General features: G+C 48.0%; 1 protein-coding gene across 3 annotated transcripts in view; it reads left to right on the top strand.

Moving 5' to 3' along the window:
• Positions 1-22496, top strand: part of GLB1L2 (galactosidase beta 1 like 2) — a 43244-nt gene that overhangs the window by 15902 nt on the left and 4846 nt on the right. For all 3 annotated transcript variants that reach the window (XM_032284912.1, XM_032284911.1, XM_032284910.1), the window contains exons 6-12: positions 8496-8588; positions 11246-11327; positions 16174-16244; positions 19062-19146; positions 20423-20560; positions 21449-21529; positions 21946-22052. In XM_032284912.1, coding sequence (XP_032140803.1) covers positions 8496-8588; positions 11246-11327; positions 16174-16244; positions 19062-19146; positions 20423-20560; positions 21449-21529; positions 21946-22052 — 657 coding nt within the window. The remainder of the gene's footprint in view (positions 1-8495; positions 8589-11245; positions 11328-16173; positions 16245-19061; positions 19147-20422; positions 20561-21448; positions 21530-21945; positions 22053-22496) is intronic.

Genomic DNA, 22496 nt, shown 5'->3' with positions numbered 1-22496 from the left:
ATAGCATTGTGGCTCAGTTCTGCACAGGTTGGAGCACATGTGGATTAACCTTTGCCTATAAGACTGAAGGACTTTTTGTGTATTATAAAATTCCCGTTGCTGACTTTATGAGATACTTCCCTCTGCTACCAAAAAGGTGCTGCATGGTACACATTTACTATTCAAAATGTGTGTTAAAGTAAATTTTGGGAAAGGAAGTATCTTAATATTTTATATAATAATTGGAAGCTGTGGAAAGCAGGAATGGGAAAAATCAACACAGTGGTAATGTCATAAAGAATGACATTGAGAAATTAGTACATCAATAAAAAATTAGTACAAGTCAGTGGTATGGAATACTCACTGCACACATAAATCAAAGGGAATTGCCAGATAAAACACACGATGCTCAGTTACATTTGAATTTCTGATAAACAAGGAATAATTTTTAAGTGTAAATATATTACAAATATTGCATGGGTCATACTTATGCTAAAAATTTATTTGTTGTAAATTCAAATTTAACTTTATGTCCGGTATTTTTGTTTACTAAATCTGGCAGCTCTAATCATGATAGGAGCAAGGAGCTAGAAGCCATTAGCCTAGATCTTGCTGGGAAGCTGGGGCCACTGAGGGGATCAGAAGGTTGTAAGAGTTGGGTGGGCAGCGGGAAGGCCATCCTGGGAGCAGGCTTAGAGGCACTTGCAGATGTACAGCAAATCACCAATGCTTCCATCTCTTTTGAGACAGAGTCTCACTCTGGAGTTCCGTGGTGTGATCTCGGCTCACTGCAACCTCCACCTGCTGGGTTCAAGTGATTTTGCTGCCTCAGCCTCCTGAATAGCTGGGATTACAGGGGCTTCCCACCATGCTCAGATAATTTTTTGTATTTTTAGTAGAGATGGGGTTTCACCATCTTGGCCAGGATGGTCTCGATCTCTTGACCTCGTGATCCGCCCGCCTCAGCCTCCCAAACTGCTGGGATTACAGGCATGAGACACCGCACCCAGCCTGTGCACTCCCGTGCCCAGCCAATGCTTCTATTTCAAATAAATGATAACATAATTATTATTATTTAACTTATTTAAATTTGACATATTTAAATAAGAACGCAATTATTTGATTTTTGTTGCTGTTGTAGTGTGGTATACATAACATAAACATTGCCATTTTAACCATCTTTGAGTGTACAGCTCAGCGGCATTGAGTACACCCACACTGTTGTGTGCCCATCTCGACAGCCTTAGTTCAGGCTGTCGCCACCAAACACCTAGACTGAGTGGCTTACGGACCACAGAGATTCATTTCTCCCAGCTTTGCAGGGTGGGAAGTCCAAGGTCACGGCACTGGCAGGTTGGGTGTCTGGAAGGGCCCCTTTCAGGGCATATACGGCCATCTTATTGACATAACCTTACATGGCAGAGAGGGTCAGAGAGCTTATAAGAGCACTAGCCCTGTTCGTGAGGACTCTGCTCATGATTAATCATCGCCTGAAAGTCCCACCTCTGAATACTTTCACGCTGGGGGTTAGGATTTCAACATGTACATTTTGGGGGAACATAGTCTATTGCAACCACTGCCTATCTCCAGACCTTTTCTGTCTTCCCCAATGTAAACTCTGTGCCTGTTAAACTCTCCATTCTTCCCTCTCTGCATCTCTTGAAAACCATTGTGCTCTCTGTCCCTATTCATTTGATCACTTTAGCTACCAAATATACGTGAAATCACATAGTACTGTGACTGGATTATTTCACTTAACAGTGCTCTCAGGGTTCACCTGTGCCAGAATTTCCTTCCTTCTAAAGGCTGAATAATATTCCATTGTATGTATATAACACATTTGTTTATCCATTCATCCATTGATGAACATTTGGGATGCTTCTGCCTTTTGGCCACTATGAGTAAGTCTGCTATGAGCATGGGTGTACAAACATCTTTCCCAGTCCCTACCTAGAAGTGAAATTGCTGGATCAACTTGTCATTCTACATTGAGTTTTTTTAAGGAAATGCCATACTGTTTTTCAAAGAAATTGCACCAGATTACATTTCCACTGGCAATACACAAGCATTCCAATTTTACCACATCTTTGCCAACACTTGTTATTTCCTGTTTATCTGGAGAGAACCATCAGTGGGTGTGAAGTGGTCTCTCATGGTAGTTTTGATTTGTATTTCCCTAATGACTATTGGTGTTGAGCATCTTTTCATGTGCTCATTGGTCATTTTTATATCTTGGGAGAAATGTTTATTCAAGTCTTTTGCTCATTTTTGAATCTAGTTGTTTGTTTTTATGTTGTTGATTATAGGAATTCTTTTTACTTTCTGGATATCAATTCCTTAACAGGTTCTTCCAGGACTGGGTCCTTCCTTTCAAGGCAGCAGCTTCCCTTTTGGCCCAGGGTGTGTCTAGAAGTGTCTGGAAGCTAGGGCCTAGAACGGGAACCTCCTGACTCTGCCAGTGCCCTTTCCTTCTGTGGCTGAGCATCTTGTATCCAAAATGCAAGACAAAGTCCTCTTTAGTCTTTGCTCTCCTCTCCTTAAGCAGAAGGAAGGAGCCACTTTTGTTTCTATGAGCTGTGCTACCTGGGGTTGGGGGAGGGATGTGCAAGAACTCCCTTAGCCATGCCAGCTGGTGTCTCCTTAGACCATGTGCCATGCTAGTATACTGGCTGTAAGCCCATCCTAGCACTAGGAGTTGCCTAAGAATTGTGGTCTTTGTGTCCTAGACTGCCTTTCATGTTTACCTGGGATTCCAGAGCACTTCAGTCCATGGTGGTGAGGCTTGCCAAGAAACTCAAGTTCCAATCGCTAGGACGTGCAGTTTCTCTTTGGCTACGGCTGGTCCAAGTGCTCCCTCTAGGTGGATGCTGGCGGAGCCCAGGATGGCTTCACTCTGTGCTATGACAAGGCAGCACTGAGTCCAATGTAAAGTTCCCCAGTCACTGTGCTCTCCCTTCCCCAAATGCACAGATCCTCTCTCCTCATTGGTTGGTTGCTGCTGGGAGATGGGAGAGGGTGGCATCAGTGGTGTAAGACTGTCTCTCTTGCCTGCCTCAATGTCTCTTTTGTTGATATGAAGTTAAAACCAGATACTGTGAATGCTCACTTGAATTTTGGTTTTAGTGATGCTGCTTTTCTGTGTGCAGATCATTGTTAATACTTGATGTTCCAGCAGGACAGATGAACAGTGCTCAGGCTTCTATTCCACCATCTTGCTCCTTTGTCCCTGATTTTCTTTTAGTATTTTTTTGTAATGTACAATCAGTGTACACATATTTTACCTCCATGATTAAATATATTCCCAAGTATTTTATGGTTTTTGATGGTGCCTTCAATGGAATTGTTCCCTGATAGTGTATAAAAACAATGGATTTTTGTGCATCGATTTTATTTATCCTGCAAGCTTACTGAATTATTAGCTGGATGGTTGTTTTTTTTTGTTTCCGGGGTATGGGGATCTGTACTGCTTTCTGCATTTAAGATCATGTTGTCTGTGTACAGAGATAACTTCTTCCTTTCCAACTTGGATGCTTTTATTTTTTTCTTGACTAATTGCTCTGGCTAGGATTTCCAGTACTATGTTGAATAGAAGTGCCGAAAGCAGGAATACTTGGTTTGTTCCTGACCATGTAGGAAAACTTTTCAGTCTTTCAGCACTGAATATGATGTTGGCTGTGGGCTTTCCATACGTGGCCTGTATTATGTTGAGGTAGTTTCCTTCTGCTCCTAGTTTATTGAGTGTTCTTTTTCAATCATGAAAGAATGTTGAATTTTGTCACGTGGTTTTTTCTGCATTAATTGAGATCATCATGTGGGTTTTCCTTTTAATTTTGTTGATGTGGTATATTACATTTATTTATTTATTTATTTTTTTTTTGAGATAGAGTTTTACTCTTGTTGCTCAGGCTGGAGTGAAATGGTTCTATCTCTCTATCTCAGCTTACTGCAACCCCCTCCTCCCAGGTTCAGGTGATTCTTCTGCCTCAGCCTCCCACGTAGCTGCGATTACAGGCGCCCACCACCACGCCCAGCTAATTTTGTATTTTTAGTAGAGATGGGGCTTTACCCTGTTGGTCAGACTGGTCTCGAACTCCTGACCTCAGGTGATTCATCCAACTCGGACTCCCAAAGTGCTGGGATTATAGGCATGAACTACCTTGCCTGGCCTTCATTGATTGATTTTCACATGGCAAATCATCCTCGCATTACAGCAATAAGTCTCATTTGATCATGGTTTATAATTCTTTTAATATGCTGCTGAATTAAGTTGGTTGACATGTTGTTGAGGGTTTTTGCATCAGTATTCATTAGGACTGTTAGTCTGTGTTTTCTTATAGTGGCTTTTGTTTGTAATAAAAGAAAAAAGTGTCAACTTGTTTTTCACATTTCTGTATCCAGCAAAACTCATAAATGAGGGAAAAATTAAGAAATTCCCAAAGAAAAGCATAGAGAGCTCATTACTGTATTCTACCTTACAGAATAAGGTAGGAAGTGTTCCTTCCCTTTCAATTTTTGGTAAAGGTTTGAGGAAGATTGGTGTTTTCTTTAAATGTTTGGTAGAATTCACTAGTGAAGCCATCTGGTCCTGGACTTTTCTTTGTTGGGAGGTTTTTGATTACTGATTCAGTGCCCTTACTAGTTATGTGTCTGTTCAGATTTTGTATTTCTTGATGATTTAGTTTTGGCACAGTATGTTTCTAGGAATTTGTGTGTTTCATCTAGGTTATTTAATTTGTTGGTATACGATTTGTTCATATTCCTCTTTTGTAATCCTTATTTCTATAAAATCAGCAGTAATATCCTCACGTTGTTTCTGATTTTAGTTGAATCGTATCTTGTTTTCTTAGTTTAGCTACAGTTTGTCAGTTTCATTGATCTTTTCAAATAACTCTTGGTTTCATTAATTTTTCTATTCTCTCATTATCTGTCTCTGCTCTAATCTTTATTATTTCCTTCTTTCTGCTACCTTTGAGTTTAGTTTGTTTCCCTTTTTCTGTTTTTTTAAGGTGTAAAGTTAGGTTGTTAGTTTGATACCTTTTGTCTTTTAAATATATTTATAGCTATAAAATTTCCCTCTTTGCACTGCTTTCACTGTAATTCATAATTTTGTTTTCATTTTCATTTTTCTCAATATATTTTCTAATTTCTCTTGTGAGTTCCTCTTTGGACTATTGGTTAAGATTTTATTATTTCCACATATTTGAATTTTTCAGAATTTTTTTCTTGGCTATTGAGTTCTAGTTTCATTTCATTTTGATCGGGAAAAATAAAACTTTGTATGATTTCAATTTTTAAAATTTATTAAGGCTTGAGGCTGGGCATGGTGGTTCGTGCCTGTAATCCAAGCACTTTTGGAGGCCAAGACAGGTGAAACACTCGAAGTCAGGATTTAGAGACCAGCTTGGCCAACATGGTGAAATCCCTTCTCTACTAAAAAATAAAAACAATTAGCTGGTTGTGGTGGTGGGCGCCTGTAATCCCAGCTACTTGGGAGGTGGAAGCACAAAATTTGAATCTGGGAGATGGAGGTGACAGTCAGCCAAGATTGTGCCACTTCATTCCAGCCTGGGTGACACAGTGAGACTCTGTAATTTTAAAAAAGAAGAAAAATTTATTAAGGCTTGTTTTTTGGCTTAATATATGGTTTATCCTGGAGTGTGTTTTAAGTACTCATGAGAAAAATGTGTATTGTGCTATTTTGGGGTGGAATGTTTTATATATATATAAAAAATATATGTTAGGTCCAACTGGTCCATAATATTGTCCAAGTCCTCTATTTCGTTACTGCTTTTCTGTCTGGTTATTCTAGCCATTATTGATATTCAGATATTGAGTCTCCTACTATTATTGTAGAGCTGTCTATTTTTCCCTTAAATAAATTTTGCCAGTGTTTGGCTTATATACTTTGGAACTCTGGTGTTTGGTGCATATATGTTTATAATTGTTACATCCTTTTGGTGAATTGAACTTTTTATCATTATATATATTTTATAATGTCTTTCTTTGTCCCTCATAACAGGTTTTGATATAAAGTCTATTTTGTTTGATATTAGTAAAGCCACCCCTGCTCTTTTGATTACTGTTTGCGTAAAATATCTTTTTCCAACCTTTCACTTTCAACCAATGTGCATCCTTAGATCTAAAATGAGTATGTTGTAGACAGTATATAATTGGACATGGGTTTGTTAAAAATCCATTATGCCAATGTATTTCTTTTGATTGGGGAGTTTAATATATTTACATTAAAAATAACTACTGATAGAGAAACACTTACTTTTGCCTTTTTTTTTGTTTTCTGCATCTCTTACAGCTTTTTGACCCTCATTTCCTCTATTACTGCCTTACTTTGTATCTAGTTGATTTTTTATAGTGACACTTTTTTATATTCCCTTTTAATTTCATTTTGTATATATTCTATAGATATGCTCTTTGTGGTTAGCTCAGGATTATATATAATATACTAAAGTTTTGACATTCTGTTTTAAATTAATACAAACCTAACTTCAATTGTACATAAAACCCTACTCCTTTACAGTTCTGCCCCTCCAGTTTATTTTACTGATGCCACAAATTATGTCTTCATATGTGGTGTACCCATTAACTTAGGTTTATAATCATTTTTATCTGTCTTTTAAATCTCATAGAAAATAAAAATATACATTGTAATTAAAATTATAATAGTATTTTAAAATATATTTTTCATGTGTCTATCTTTACTGGAGAACTTTGTATTTTCATCTAGTTTCATATTACACTTGCATTTTTTCATTTCAACTTTAAGTGTTTTTTTCTAGGACAGGTCTGCTGTTAACAAACTCTCTTAGCTTTTCTTTGGGAATTTCTTAATTTTTCCCTCATTTTTGAGTTTTGCTGGATATAGAAGTGTCAAAAAAAAAAAAGCTGACACGTTTTCCTTCCAGCACTTTGACTATATCAGCTCATTGCCTTCTGGCCTGAAAAGTTTCTGGCTGAGATATCTTTTATAGTCTTATTGAGGATCGCTTGTATGTGACCAAAACTTTTGTGGCATTCAGGAATCTCTTTTTGTCTTCAATGGTTTGATTATAGTATGTCCCTGTGTGGTTCTCTGGAATTTTTGAGCTCCTTGGATTTACATAATCATGGTTTTTCTCAAATTTGAGAAGTTTTCAGCTATTATTCTGCATAAATAATCTTCCTACCCTTTTATCTCTCTTTTTCTTCTAAGATTCCCATAATTATTATTAGTCTGCTTGAAGGTGTTGTGTAAGTCTCTTAGGCTCTGTTTACTTCTCTTTATTCTTTTGTCTCCTCAGACCTGATATTTCTGATAACCTATGTTTAAGTTTGCTTATTCTTTCTTTTGCCTGTTTGAATCTGCTGTTGAATTCCTCTAGTGAATTTTTAAATTTAGATATGGTATATTTCAGCCCCAGAAGTTCCTTTGGTTCTTTTTAAAAATAATCTCTGTTCTCTTGTTGATATTCTCATTTTCTTCATATATCATTTGCCTGCCTTTAGCTCCTTGAGCATATTTACAACAGCTGTTATGATCTTGCTCTACTGAGTCTGGTATGTGTGTTTCTTCAGATACTGCTTTTGGAGATTTATTTTGTTCCTTTGATGAGTCATATTTCCCTGTTTCTTTTTATGTCTTGTGTCTTTTTGGTTGAACATTGGGCATTTGAAAAAGTAGACACCTATTTCAGTTTTTGCAGTTTTTCAGGGGAACCCTCACTAATTAACGGGCCCCTAAGCCCAGAGATCAGCCCCGTGTGAAGACTTAAGAGCTGATCTTTTCTGGGCATGTGTTGTCTGTATCTGTGTGTGTGCTCCTGTCCCTACCTCCCTGGTCGCTTTCAAGTGTCTTTGATTCCTAGAGAGTCTCACTCCCTTCTACTTGCGGCCTTAGATACTCTTCATTTTCTTCTGCTTGTAATTCCTTGCCCCTAGGCATCCAAGGGTTTGTAGTCCTCTGGTAGTTTTCATATGCTGCGGAACCTGCCACTGCCATCTTTAGCTTCCAGCCTGAAGTCCAAACTATGCTGACGATTCTTGTGTGAGCTCCATGTCAGACAAGACAGAAACCAGTACATTGGGCAGAACACGTTAGAACATTGTAAACAAGGGACTTGGAAGTTGGGACGAGTGCTCTTGATCACACCATACTACACTGAGGAGGGGGTGGGGCAAGAACTTGTGAAAACCTCATAAAATTTTGTACCATTTTGCATGTGGCTTTTTGGTTTGATTTGGTGGTCACTTGTTTGCTTAAACACTTGACTGGTTTCCAGAGCTCCTATTAAGTTATTTTGGTCAGTTTGGAGTTGTTTGTTTAATGTTTTCATGGGAGAACAAAGGCCTGGTGCTTCTTCCTCCACTGTCTTATTGATACTACTCTTAATTATATACCAAATCTTTTGAGATTTTAGTTTTCAAATGGGATATTTTGCTAGTCATTGGTGATGGGCGTCGTGGATTCGATACTACCGTTCCCCTACAAACTCAGCTCCTGGTTGTCCGTCTTTTCTCCCCAGTACAAGCGTGGGGGACCCATCATTGCTGTGCAAGTGGAGAATGAATATGGTTCCTATAACAAAGACCCCGCTTACATGCCCTATGTCAAGAAGGTAAGAGTCCTCTTGGTGTGTTTCTTTATATTCCTTCCTCTGGTGTGTGTTATGGGCTGTGGTATGACAGGTGGGTTTAATATTTTTATCATATTAATACGTCTTCCAACATCATTTATTAGTGAAATTTCTCCGTTGTTTTATTTCAACAGGGTTGTCACTTATTTACTTGCTGATTGAATTTCATCTGGGAATTTCAGTACACACGCGGTGTTGCAGGGGCTGGGAATAAAGGAATTGGCTTAATTGCACGGTGATGATTAGGAAGGCCTCCTGGAGAGGCTGCTTCAATTCCAGCATCCAAAGCAGTGGTTCCCAGCCCAGGCTGCACACTGGCTTTATCTAGGGAGTTTTAGGCAATCCCTGCAGCCAGGCCATGTACCATACCAAGCCAATAAGAATTCTTGGGGTTCTCAGTCATCTCATTTTAGTGTGTAGGGAAGGCTGAGAGCCACTGACTCAATGCATGACTGGCCGGGGAAGGGCAAAGCCAGACTTAAAAGAACAGGCTACAGTTCAGATCTGGTTTCTGTCCCTTAGTAGTTGAGACTATGAAAAAATACCTTGAGTTTTTTCTAAGCCTCCTTTTTCTCTTCTATAAAGTGGGACTAATAAGTGTATTCACCTCTACGAATTGCGAGTATGATGTAACATCACACAGCTCAGTACCGTTCTAGTAAGTTGTCAATAACTGAGACCCTGACGGAATCATTGGCATTTGTTGTGTAGTACCTTGGAGGTGTGGCCGTGGTGTGAACTGAGGAAGCGTAAGTGGTTGCAGTGACTCCACCTGTCTGAGGGCTGGATGGCTTTGGGCCTTGATGCCCGGGCAGCATCCCTTCTGCTGTGACATTCAGAGCATTTTTCATCTGGAAATTGATTCAGTCCCTCCACATGGGACACTGGGGCTCAAACCCTTCAGCTTGTGGGTTTGTATGTACTCTTCCCCTTCTCACCTGCAGAAAGCCCTCTTAGGAGGGAGCAAGGCCGTGTCCAGGAAGGGTGGCATTCCTCAAGCTGGAAAGGGGCAAGGTCTACCCTATGGCCATGCCCAGCCATGGCTTGGGGTAGGCCACTCCTCCAGCTTCCTACAGAAAGATCCCATCCTGGCACAGGACTTGAGGTGTCTCCTGCTATATCCCATTTCCTCAGACTGTCTGTTGGGCCCCGGGGCCTCTCAGCAGTTGTTGACTTAGTTACTCACCTGCAGAAGAGAGCCCCACTAGAGGAGAGCAGAGCTCCCACAGCGCCGTCCCTCCACTCATGCTTCCCTGGTGTCTGGGCGGAGGTATTCCTGTGTGACTCAGGTGGGCAAAGAGAAGCAGTGGCATCCAGCCTCTGTGTTCCTGAAGCTCTGAGGAGCATGGCCCGGCCTCTCTGTGAAGCTGCTGGGATGAGAGAAGAGGTGCCCGCCCCAGGCTAGCTCGGGGTCTCCAGTGCTCAGGCAGAAGTAATTATCCCTTAGGGGGTGGAGTCAGTAAACTAATGCCCAGGAAATGTTAAGTGTGTGTGTATGTGGTAGGGACCTAAGTAAACACTTCTAAACATCAGTGCATGACTCATTACTGTGAGGTGGTAAATGCAGGGCTCTTGATAAATCCCACATGGCCTCACGGTTGAACTCTGCAGCTCCCTTGTGCTGAGGCTAGAGCGCCCTCTGCTCTTTCCTTCCCAGTGTGTGAGACTGGACATGAGCTTTATTCGCCCAGCAGATGATCTCCTTACCTCCCCACTTCCAAAAGACTTCAGCGGAAATAAACAGTCTTGTCATAATATCTGCAGGGAAGATTACAGGAAGACCCCTCTGCTGGGGTTTCTGATCCAAAAACGCCCAGAACCTCAGAGCAGAGCCTCTGGTTCTGGGTTCAGGCCTATGTTGCATGGGCCCTGTTACCCGTGATGCTTGACTTCACCCCTCCAAGGTGCGTCTGTACTGTGAAGATATTAACTGTGAGGCTTGCGTAGGACAGTCGTGTACAGTGCTGAGTGGAAGGCCTGGCGTGGCAGTGACTGCTCTGTGGACGTCAGGGGACATTCTGCGTGGTTACTGTTGTCATTGCCTCTCAAGCACAGCGTTCCTTCCATTTCACTCTGCTTTACAGCCTGTGAGGATGCTTCCTGCTGTTCTGGGCATGAGCAGCACACCATGGGCATGTGAAAGGGCATGGTGGGCCCTCCTGCACCTTGCCATCCCCCAGACCCACACCGGCCAGCGTGGGGAAGGGACAGGCCTGTTGCTTGTGGTGTGGGTGAAGGGAAGGATGTAGGTGTCATCCTGCAGGCCTGACCCGCTTGCTGGAGCCCAGCAGGCAGTGGCAGGTGACACATGGCAGCAGGCTTCCCTGAGCCAGCCGTGGCGTAGACCTGCTGAGGCATGGTAGCTGGCCTGTGGGGCACCTTCCAGATCTGGAGTAACCAAGGGCTGCCCCAGCTTGCCAGCCCTGCTCCTGCTGCGATGGGAATTCATGCTGATTAGAGCTGTGCTGAGCATGGCCGGTGCAGACGGCAGGAGACTTTTCAGTTTTCAGCAGAGAAATAAACGCTTTATTTGACATTTCTCCCTCTAGCTCTTCAGGCTACCCCACCACAGCTGTGTGTCACTGCAGAAGCTCTGAGGAGCCAGGGCATACGCGGACTTATCTGATCTTTCCCTGCAGGCACTGGAGGACCGTGGCATTGTGGAACTGCTCCTGACTTCAGACAACAAGGATGGGCTGAGCAAGGGGATCGTCCACGGAGGTACCCGCACTTGCGTGGGGCCATGTAGGGCAGCAGTGGCCCTGGCCAGGCTGCGTGCACTTCCCTTGTGGGACTGTGACCCAAGCAGGAGTGTCTCTGGTGCCTGTTCTTTTCCTGTGTGTGTGGCACTGGGCTGCAGAGGGTTGGAGGGTCCGTGTGAGAGACCGTGGTGCATGGCTGGCTGGGTGGCTGTTTTCCCATCCTGCTGGGTGCTCAGGCTTTAAGGGCACTCTGAAGATGACTATGGGCTTCTTGTTATCAGAAAATTGCAGCTCTGTTTTTCCCAGCGGCATGGACCCTGAACCTGGTAGTGACCGTGAGCTCCTCTCCTATCTGCCTGGCGCCCAAGCCATCCTTAGCTTTGTCAGCCAGTGTGGCTGGAATTCCACAGGCCTCAGCGCTCACCTGCCAGCAGCGCTCCTGGCCTGCATTGCTGCAGTAGCATTTTCACTGCCGACTCCACAATGTGTTCTCAGCATAACAGCCTCTGCGTGCCTCTGAAAATGTCGTTTGGATCACCCTACCTCCTGCTGAACGCCAGCCGTCCCTGTCTCACTCAGAGTGAAGTGCAGGTTCTGGGAATGACCTCGAAAGGCGTCTCCACTTGGCCTCCAGGACCTGGCTGAGCTCGTTTCCTGCTCCTTCCCCTTTGCTAACTCTGTTCCACCCTCTTTACTGTTCCTCCAACACCTGGAGCCCCAAGCCTTGGGGGCTCTGCTCTTCTTCCAGAGAGCTGCATGGCTGTTCCCCAAAGTCACCTTCACAGTGAAGCTTTCTCTAGCACCCACTTGAGGTTGAAGCTCCTCCTTCCTGGGGCTCACCCAGTCCGTCTCCCTGCTTTCGTTTTGCACTCTCACATTCGGGGCAGTTTACTTCACTGATCTGTTTCACCTAGCAGTGCTCTTGGCGGGCCTTGGGCTTCGGCCGCCTCTGGCTGTGCTCTAGGGCCCAGGCGTGGTTTGTGTCCTGGGTGAGCGTAGGGCCCTCCCATTGGTTGCCGCAGGGCCCTTCCTGCAGCCTTGTGCAGTGGTGCTTGTGTCTGCTGTAGCACATCCCACACTTTCTTTTCCTTCTTTTGCATGTCCCTTCACAGACCGAGCTGCTGGAAGATCTCTCTATATCCCTACAGCAGCACCTGGCATGTGGCTGGCACTCAGGGAGTGAAGGTCCATGAATGGGGAGGAAAAGGCTTTTGTCCCCAGGCAAAGTGAGTTAGTCAAGGACCCAGATCCTGTGTGTCTGGTGAGGAGGACCAGCGGTGATTCCCAAAGTTTCCACGCGGTGGCACTGTCTCCCCACCGTGCTTCTAAGGCCTGCTCCAGGCTCCGGAGGGGCTGTGGCTGTGTGGGAGATGCCTTTTCATGCTGGGGCACGTTTTTAGTGCTTGGCCGCCTCCCGGTTACAGGCCTTGCATCCAGCCAGGCATCTCTGCTGCTTCTCCCTGTGGCCCTCCCACCTCCAGGCACCCACCTGCATGCCCCTGGTGCCACCTGCTGCCTGGAATGATTTTTTTTTTGATTAAAAAATTTAAATGGTCTAAAAGTGAAATGATAGAAAATGTTGGTAGAGAAATACAGTGTTGCCTGCTCTTCATCACATTCTCCAGAAATGACCATTTTCAAGTCTGACTTTTTCCTGGGATATTTTACTTCTTAATTCTAAATACTGTGCACATAAAACCCTGCCTCATTTGCTTTAAAATTCTGCCTATTGACTTCTTGTTTCAGTGGGTGATGAGTGTTCTTTCCTGCCCTACCTGCACTTTCCTGCCAGTGTGGCTGTTCAGTCCTCAGGGGCGCCAGCGAGGGCCTCGTGGGTGTGTGACGACAGTTCACTGTGAACACCTGCCACGTGGGTGATGCCCTGCACAGTGTCTATGAATTCTCAGGGTGCCAACCTGCTCGCTTTGCACTGTGCTTAGTTTTCTGTGTAATAATTCTGTTTGTTTTTCTTTTCATTTCAATTCTCTTTGCTACCCTCAACCCCCCCTGCTGCTTTCTCTTTTAAGCAAATGCTTCGTCAGAGAGGTCCCAGACACCTGTGCTGGTGCTTCTCCGGTCCTATGCCTGTCTGATTCTGCTGGGTCTGATCCGGCTGTCTGGAGGCCTCGCTCTCATGGTTCAGGCCTGCATGGTGGAGGGCTGCTGCATGGCGGCATCCCACGTGGAATCCTGTTTCCTAGAGTTCCGCAGGCATTGCTCCAAGACTCCTGGGCACTTGCTGTTGCTGCTGCAGTACAGGACACTCCGATTCCTGAGCCTTTCCTGTGTCCTCTCCCTTCTCGCCCCTGCCATGTTCTTCAGGGAGACGGCCCTCCTTTTCACGTGGTGCTGCGGATCCTGTGAGCTTGCACTGTTATGCTCCCTGTGTGTGTCTCTGATGGCATTCCACCCTCTTGTCCTTGGGTCTTTCGGTCATCCTGGTGTTTGTGTATTCAGTGCTCGTAGTGATTCTCTACGTCTTTTTATTTTTCTTTCTTAAATCTCTTTGTCCTTCGGTTTTGCTTTCTGAGTGACTTCCTGAACTTTTATCTTCCAGTCCTCCCGTCGCTTCCTGGGTCACACTTTTCTTGAATGTATTTCTCTTCTCACAGCATACTTTAAAAATGGATACTGCCTTTCTTATTTCTCTCCGAGGGTAGTTTGCTTTTAAAAAAAACGCTGCCTGTAGTCCTCCTAACCCCACCCCGCGCCGCCCGTGTTCCTGTCTCCTGCGCTGCCCGTGTTCCTGTCCCCTGCGCTGCCCGTGTTCCTGTCCCCTGTGCTCCCCGTGTTCCTGTCTCCTGCGTTCCCCGTGTTCCTGTCCCCTGCGCTCCCCGTGTTCCTGTCCCCTGTGCTCCCCGTGTTCCTGTCCCCTGCGCTCCCCGTGTTCCTGTCCCCTGAGCTCCCTGTGTTCCTGTTCCCTGTGCTCCCCGTGTTCCTGTCCCCTGCGCTGCCCGTGTTCCTGTCCCCTGAGCTCCCCGTGTTCCTGTCCCCTGAGCTCCCCGTGTTCCTGTTCCCTGCGTTCCCCGTGTTCCTGTCCCCTGAGCTCCCCGTGTTCCTGTCTCCTGCGCTGCCCGTGTTCCTGTCCCCTGAGCTCCCCGTGTTCCTGTCCCCTGTGCTCCCCGTGTTCCTGTCTCCTGCGCTCCCCGTGTTCCTGTCCCCTGTGCTCCCTGTATTCCTGTCCCCGGCGCCGCCAGTGTTCCTGTCCCGTGCGCTCCCTGTGTTCCTGTCCCGGGCACGTGTTGTTTCCCAGGCGCTGCTTGCCTGTTTTCCTGCTGCCTGTTCCACTGTCTCCTGCACAAGGGGATTCTCTGGATCGGTCCTTACCCATCAGCTTAGAAAACAGGCTCTGGGCTGCCACTCGGGAGCGCTGGGTGTGGGAGAGACTGTTGACAGTTCTTCCCCATGGGGTGATTGGACCATGGTGGCTTTTTCAAGAAAAGACACTCACTTGTCAGGGTTTAGGGTATGTCTAGCACAGTTAAGTGTTTACAGAGAAGCCCTGGAGTCTTGCTGCCGCTGTTCTGGGCCAGGCCAGGAGCGGGCAGGAATGTACTATGGAGACTGCCTGCGTCCCCTTCCGCCCTCCCTTCTACCTCCCGGCACATGCCCACTGCCGCAGACAATGAGGCCCAGCTTTCTCAGGCAGGACGGCCCCTCCAGAGGGGATGGGAGCAGGTGAGAACAAGCATTGAGGCTGGGGATGGGGTGCCACCTCGTGGTGCTCTGGGCCTGGTGCTGGGAGTGTGGTGAAGCCTTGGACCGGAGCTGGGGCTGACTGTCACCTCTTCTGCACTCCTAGACCATTTACTGTCACTGTGTCCTCTGTGTCCCCGGACTTCCCGATGGCTCCTCTTGTTCCTGTTCCTGGTGGCCCGTCTACGTGTCCCCCACTCTTGTATTTGTGAGAGGTGTCAGGAAGGAAGGACGGAGATGCGTGCATTCACTTAGCCATGTGCATGCTGTGGACTTTGAGGCTTCAGTCTGCTCAGTTTCAGAGTGGCTTCCTGTCTTCAAAGGGCTTCTGGTTTGAGGGGAGGGGAGTCTGGGTGCAGGGTCTTACCCAGTGGGTTGCTGGAGGGCAGTGACCAGGCAGGGCCACGGGTTGGCGTCACGGGGTCCCAGTGTTCAGCCTTGCTCTGCAACTACCTTGAGTCAAATTATTGTGACCTGGAGGCAAGTTATCGCACCTCCACAGAGCCTCAGCTGTTGCTTGCATTTCTTCACTGGCAATCAGAGGTTTGTGTCCTGCAGCAGAGAGTCAAGGTGGTTGGGCTTGCCAGGCCAGCTCAGCTTCTCTCGTGTGTATTTAGGCCTGTAGAAGCCCAGGCTGCAGTCATGGGCGTGAACTGACTGTTAGGCAGACGTCAGGCAGGTGAGGGGCCCCAGGGTCAGGCTGTGCTGCTGGGGTGGGTGCGGGGATCCTTGGCTGTCAGCCCAACAGAGTGCACATTTCTTGAGCATGTGTTTCACTGATGGAAAGCCACTGAAAATGGCATTTTAAATTTTAAAAGGAACGTGTTACGGGGTCGATCCTTCCACCTCAGCCTCCCGAGTAGCTGAGATTACAGGCATGCACCACCAAGGCTGGCTAATTTTTTCATGTTTTTAGTAGAGATGGGGTTTCGCCATACTGGCCAGGCTGGTCTCGAACTCCTGGCCTCAAGTGATCTTCCTGCCTCAGCCTCCCAAAGTGCTAGGATTACAGGTGTGAGCCCCTGTGCCTGGCTGTGGTTGCCTTCTAATTGGAGGTGGGAAACAGTGTCAAGGCCGGTTACTTTATGGTGCTTGTGGATTGAGAAGGGTCTGGGGTCCCTGGCTCTGGGGCAATGCTTTGTCTCTCTCTCTCTTCTTCCCCTTAACAGTGCTGGCCACCATCAACTTGCAGTCAACACATGAGCTGCAGTTACTGACTACCTTTCTCTTCAACGTCCAGGTGAGTCCAGCCCTAGGGAAACTGCCACCCGCCCTGCTCAGCGGCCTGCAGGCGTTTTGAATGCCAGCCAATGTGCTCACCTTCCCCAGTGCAGGGAGCTGGACTTAGGGCTGTTGGCCTCTCGGCTGCCCGCCCATGCCTCTGTGTGCCCGCGAGCCCCGCTGCCCACAAACAGCTCCGAGGGCTGCTGTGTAGGCTGACACAGTGCAGACGGCACTGCCCCGAAAGAGGGGCCCTTTTGGTGCATTCCTAGAGGACTCCACTTTTGTCGCCGCAGCTTGCTCTAGACTTGCTCCCAGGGATTGAGGGGGGAAGAAGAATTTCCCTGTCCTATACTACATAAGCCATCTAACCTTAACCTGTGAGGCCCCTGCAGTCCTAGAAAGATTAGTGTCATCAGCAAGTCAGAAAGCATGGTCCATTCTAGGTCCAGAGAGAGGGAGGAGTTTTCAGATGTCCCTCAACATCCATCAGACCAATAAGCATTTACGCCGCACTCCCATTCTGACCTCTCTTGAGCTCATGTGCCCCTCAGAAGGAGATGGATGGACTGGGGCCAAGCTGCAGCCCTCTGCAGAGCTGAGAGGCCCTGGCTGTCCCCTGGCTCACTGAGTGGTGGGAACGCCCCGGACTGTCCCCCTGCCACATGGTCACACTGGTCCTGGGCCTGGAGTGGAGCTGTGCTTAGATGGACAGGCATGGATGCCCGCGGAGATGCTGGGCTGCTTTCCATTCCAGCTGATGGTCTTTCAGAGCAGGGCTGCGTCCTCAGGCATGTCTGCGTGGAGTCACCACCTCTGTGTGGGGCCGCACGTGTGTTTGCTGCGCTCCTCCTGGAGTGCAGATGCCGGAGTGGGCAGGAAGCTCCCAGGAGGAAATGGGAGGGCTGGCCCCACTCCCAGGTGGGCTCCTGTGCGGCGGCTCGGGCAAGATCCAGCAGGGTTCTGGCCTTCCTTCCTTGGCATTTCCTGAGAGCCTGCCCGTGTGTGCAGTGGGGTAGGGCGGCCTCTCACACTTGTGACTAAGATGACTGGGTTTCCCACCCTGTGCTGTGTGACCTTGGGCAAGTTACTTAACCTCTCTGTGCATCTCTTTCTTCTAAGTGGGAATGATGATTGTCCATCACTTTATGGTGTCAAGTCACAGGGTTGTTTGAAGATTACATGAGGTAATATTTGGAAAGCACCCAGCACAGCAGCTGATACAGCAGAATGCCTTATGTTTAGCCTGCAAGGTCATGCTTAGAGAGGTAGCCATGCCCCAGCCTTCCCAGGCTGGCTGTCCTGCTAACAAAATGGCCCTGCTGAAGTGCTTTCTGTGCACAGTCCAAAGATGTCTGCTCTCCTTAAGGAAGGGGACTTGGACACCTCCTTTTCTAAATCAATGGCTCTCTGAATGCACAGTGCAGGCCCCACATGTGCTCCAAGAGGTGATGTCCAGTAGCACCTCACTTGTCCTCTGCGTCCACGACTCACGATGGCACAACTATGCAAGTGTTTCTTGAGCACTTCCTACCTGCCAGGCACAGTGTGCTAAGGGCATCGTGTGCGCTCTCTCATTTAATTCTCCTTAGTCATATAAGCTAGTGAAGGAGACAGCCATAGAGTGCATAAGGCACCCTGTGAGGAGCGGCTTGGGAACTGCAGTCTCACTGCAGGGCTCCAGCTCTTAGCCGGTTGTGCCGTGCAGTGGCCTGGCCCATGCAGGACACCCACCTCCTCAGCCCTGAATCCCCCACGCCAACCAGCTCGCCTCTGGCATGGGAGATTTCTGACTTGCAGGACTTCGAATCCGCTTCTCCCATTTTAGTGACTTAAACGTGGTGCAGCGTGTCTCCTTCTCGGGAGGTAGGTGGCTTGTAAAGAAAACCAAGCTGCCAGTCTTGCTAAAAAAATTCTTGTAACTACTTTGGCTATAAGCTGGGTATGGCTGGTACCTTCTACTCGACGGACCGTACGTTTGTCCCGTCCCCTGTGCATGCAGTTGCCCTCTGAACTTAAGGCCATCACTGATCTAGAGAATACTTGACAAACTGTCACTGAGTGAGTGAGGAAGGCTGTCTTGCACAGGGCCTGAAATACTAGTGTGTTAGTCTTTACACCTCCCCCAGGTGCTCTGAGTTTCTGAAAACAAGGCAGAATGGAGCATAGTCCCAGGAATGATCCTGGCCTCCTTGGGGCAGTCCTATGCCAAAGTCAGTATGCAGAAAGAAGATTTAAGATTTATTGAGTGACCTAGCCAGGGTATAAATCCAAACTGTGGCTGCAGAACCTGCACCGTGAATAGCTGCGCTGTAAGACCCTCATTTTCTGGTCAGAAAATGCTGCAAACTGCTGTTTAAACTGAGCTGGACCTTGAAGAGGGCCCACTCTACAGCATCTGATTATTCTGCTAATGAAGGGAGTGCCCGGGGGGTCCGCGTCCACATATCCCTCTCAGGTATGGCGTTGCCCTGGGTAGAACATCCCCCTTCCCTGGAAGAGGACAGGCAAAGCTTGGCTCGATCCAGAAAGCAAACCGGTGTCTTCTTGCTAGCCTATATGCAGCATGAAAACCATCAGGGTTTGCCATATTGACTTTGGGAGCTTTTTTGGCTGTATACCTGCAGGTGTGGAGTCCACATGTGACAGGAGAGCTGGTGGTGTGCAGGGGAATTTGGCCCTCTCCTCTGTCCCACCTCCAAAGGCCTGTAGGCAGTGGATATGCAGCCAGGGGAGAGTGGAGACGGCAGAGATCCTGGGGCTCCCCTCCACAAAGTGCTTCCCTCTTTTTTGTCTGGCCAGCCTGTATGTCTAACTCTCATTTTGTGGTGTCCAGGGGACTCAGCCCAAGATGGTGATGGAGTACTGGACGGGGTGGTTTGACTCGTGGGGAGGCCCTCACAATATCTTGGATTCCTCTGGTGAGTGCTTGCAGTTACTACATCCAGCATGTGTGCTACCTAAGAAGTGAGGATGAGTTTCAGTCACCTGCTAACTGATGTAAGTCAGCCATAGGGGGTGCAAGACTGCTGGGATTATCTGTGTGCAGAAATTGACTGGATATTCCTGAGTCATTTGTCTGGACACTTTGCTGAATAGGAAGGCGTTTAACATTGCTTGTTCATGTTTTTGTAATTAGAAGAGTAACGCATGCTTATTGGAAACATCTGGAAAATACAGAAAAAAGGATAGAGAAGAAATAAAAATCCCGCAGCCCAGAGAAAACATTTAGATGTATCCAATGCAGGCAGTTATTTATGTATCTCTACCGACGACTCTGCACGCACACAGAAGACACATGCACTCACACTCCATGGCGTCACCTGCTTGTGCTAGTTAATGCACATACGTGCAGCTTTCTATACGACCAAATACAGATTGACATCACTGTTTTAAAGCATGTGAGGAACCCCATTCTAACCCACGCTTTGAGACCCGGTTGCTCTGGTTGTTCCCAGTGGTTCCGTGAAGCCGCCATCTGGGTGAGCGTCCCGGAGCCTGCGCTCTGCGCACCTGGCTTTCCCTGTGATGAGTGCACGGCCGCACCTCAGTGCCATGTTGATGCGCATGGTCACCCCTCAGCCCCCAGAAAAACGGTGGCTGCTTCAACCGCTGCCGCTGAATGAGCGCACCCATTTCCCACAGATTCAGCGACACTGAGTATTAAAATAACTTTTAATATTTGTCTACTCAGCACATCATTTTTAGTCTGCATTTCTTTGATTCATATTAATAAAATATATGTTGATCAACCATTCGTTTTCTCCTTTGCTATGATCTTGTCCTGTCATGGTTCACTTCCTAACAAAGGTAGAAGAGGGGAGGTATTGGAGTTTTCTCTCTAGGGATGTGTCCCATCTTTGTGCATTTGAGACGCTTGGTCAGACAGATTCACTTGGTGAGATCGTGCTGGCTGGAAGGCTGTGACCGGCCTGGGCTGCAGGTGGTCCACATGGAACTCAGACACTTGACCAGGATTTACAAACAACCGGAGGCTAGAGCTCTGGGGCCATGATTCTGGCCCACACTTCCTCCACCCCTAATCTTCTGTGATGGGGGTTTTAGTGAGAGCTAGAAGGACAGAGTGACAAGGCTGGCCTTGAGGTGGGACTGGGAAAGAGGAGAGCAGTGAAGGGACCCTGGCTCATCTAGGACTTTAAGTCACTCTGCTCATCCCCTTTCTCCCTCTTCTGGCAGAGGTTTTAAAAACAGTGTCTGCCATTGTGGACGCCGGCTCCTCCATCAACCTCTACATGTTCCATGGAGGCACCAACTTTGGCTTCATGAATGGAGCCATGCACTTCCATGACTACAAGTCGGATGTCACCAGCTACGGCAAGTATTCATCAACACTGCCTTCCCTGGTCTGCCCTGCATGGGCATGGCGGGAGCTTGCTGTGGAGAGGCCCTCAGGGTCAACTTCTGGCACCTTCAGTGTCTTTGGCAGTAGAGTACCTGGAGAAGGTTGGGGCTTTGCCTGGACGATCATGTCACACTTCCAGAGGAGGGCAGCCTCAAGCCAGTGGTGTGCCTATCAGCAGGCCACTCTGCAGAGAGGCCTCTTTGGCAGAGGCTGGCCAAAGGAAGTGAAAAGAGGACCCCTTAGGGTGGCAGGGAAGGATAGTGTCAGGGAGGCCTTCCCTGCCCAGGCCCTTGAGGAGGTGTGATCCTGCCCGCTTTGAGAGTCTCAGAAAGTAGAAATTATACCTGCAGCTAGAAATTTAGGGCCATGCTGTGATCATGGACAGTTTGTTTTTTGAATTTGTGAGAGTCTCACACTGTCACCCAGGCTGGAGTGCAGTAGTGTGATCATAGCTCACTGCAGCCTCCAACACCTGGGCTCAAGCAATTTTCCTGCTTCAGCCTCCTGAGTGGCTGAGACCACAAGTATGCACCCAACCCCTGGCTAATTTTTAAAATTCTGTCTAGAGATGGGGTCTTGCTGTGTAGCCGAGGCTGATCTCAAGTGATCCTCCTGCCTTGGCCTCCCAAAGTGCTGAGATTACAGGTGTGAGCCACCGCACCTGGCCTCATGGACACTTGTTGTAGATGCATGGTCTTTCATGTCTACAGTATTTTGTCTGAATGGCTCAGAAGTTTCTTGCGTCCCCAACGGCTGAGATCAAGACCTACTACCCTCCTGAGCTTTTCCCTGTTCTTCATGCTGCCACATGTGCCGTGCTGGGGACAGGAATGACCATGACGGGGCCCGGTGTCTTGCAGACTATGATGCTGTGCTGACAGAAGCTGGAGATTACACGGCCAAGTACATGAAGCTTCGAGACTTCTTTGGCTCCATCTCAGGTATGCAGCAGCAGCAGACTCAAGTGCAACTCAGGGCCCCGCTTCTGCTCTCAGACCCCTAAAGAGTTCCTTACTGTCCCACCTCCACCCTAGTTCATCTGAGTGGACGAATGTCCTGGACGAGGACAGGGAGGTGTGTGAGGCGGCTTCCATCATAGTCTTCATCTTGCCAGCTCACCTGTTACAGATGTTAAGGCTCCTTATCTCCTATGGAGGATGGGAGAACGCCCCCAGCCTGCCCCCAGGCCTGGCCTTCCTCCCCTGGCCTCGGCGGGTACTGAGAGCTGGCCTGTTGTTCCTCTTGGTGCTGGGATGCAGTAGCACGTTGGGCCTGTGGATGGCAGCTGGGTGGGGAGGATGAGCAGGTGGTGACATTTGGGTTCCTTGGGGTTCACCCTGTTATCTGTGTGTTCCAGGCACCCCTCTGCCTCCCCCACCTGACCTTATTCCCAAGATGTCATATGAGCCCATAACACCAGTCTTGTACCTGTCCCTGTGGGACGCCCTCAAGTACATGGGGGAGGTGAGTGCTGGGGGCAGTTGTGGGGGCAGCACGGCCCAGAACCCCTGCAGACAGGGGGTGTGGGAGAGAAAGGCCAGCGCCTGACGGCTCTGAGGTCCGCTCTCCAGCCTTGGAGCTCAGAGTGAAAAGGACAAACTCATGCTGGAGTGTGGTGCGGGGAGAAAGAAAGGCCCTTGAGGGACAGTGGGTGGCCCATGGGCCTTTCCTTCCTCCAGCCTCAGAGACGAGAGTGAGGGGAAGAGGAACAGGCCGCCCCCTCCCCGAGAAGCGGGTGCCTCCTCCAGCAGACGGAGGGGGGCTGTGATGAGTGTCCCCCGCCTGCAGGTGCACTCTGCTGGTGCACACCCCTTTGTCCCACCCTCTTCCCAGTCATCCTGGAGAGTTGTAGGTTCAGTGCAATTAGAAGTCAAAATAGGAAGCTCCGGCCAAACCCCTGTTTCCACC

The sequence above is a fragment of the Sapajus apella genome, unplaced genomic scaffold (genome assembly GCF_009761245.1).
Source record: "Sapajus apella isolate SASKATOON/1434 unplaced genomic scaffold, GSC_monkey_1.0 scaffold16, whole genome shotgun sequence".
Taxonomy (NCBI): Eukaryota; Metazoa; Chordata; class Mammalia; order Primates; family Cebidae; genus Sapajus; species Sapajus apella.
This window is presented reverse-complemented; position numbering and strand designations above follow the sequence as displayed.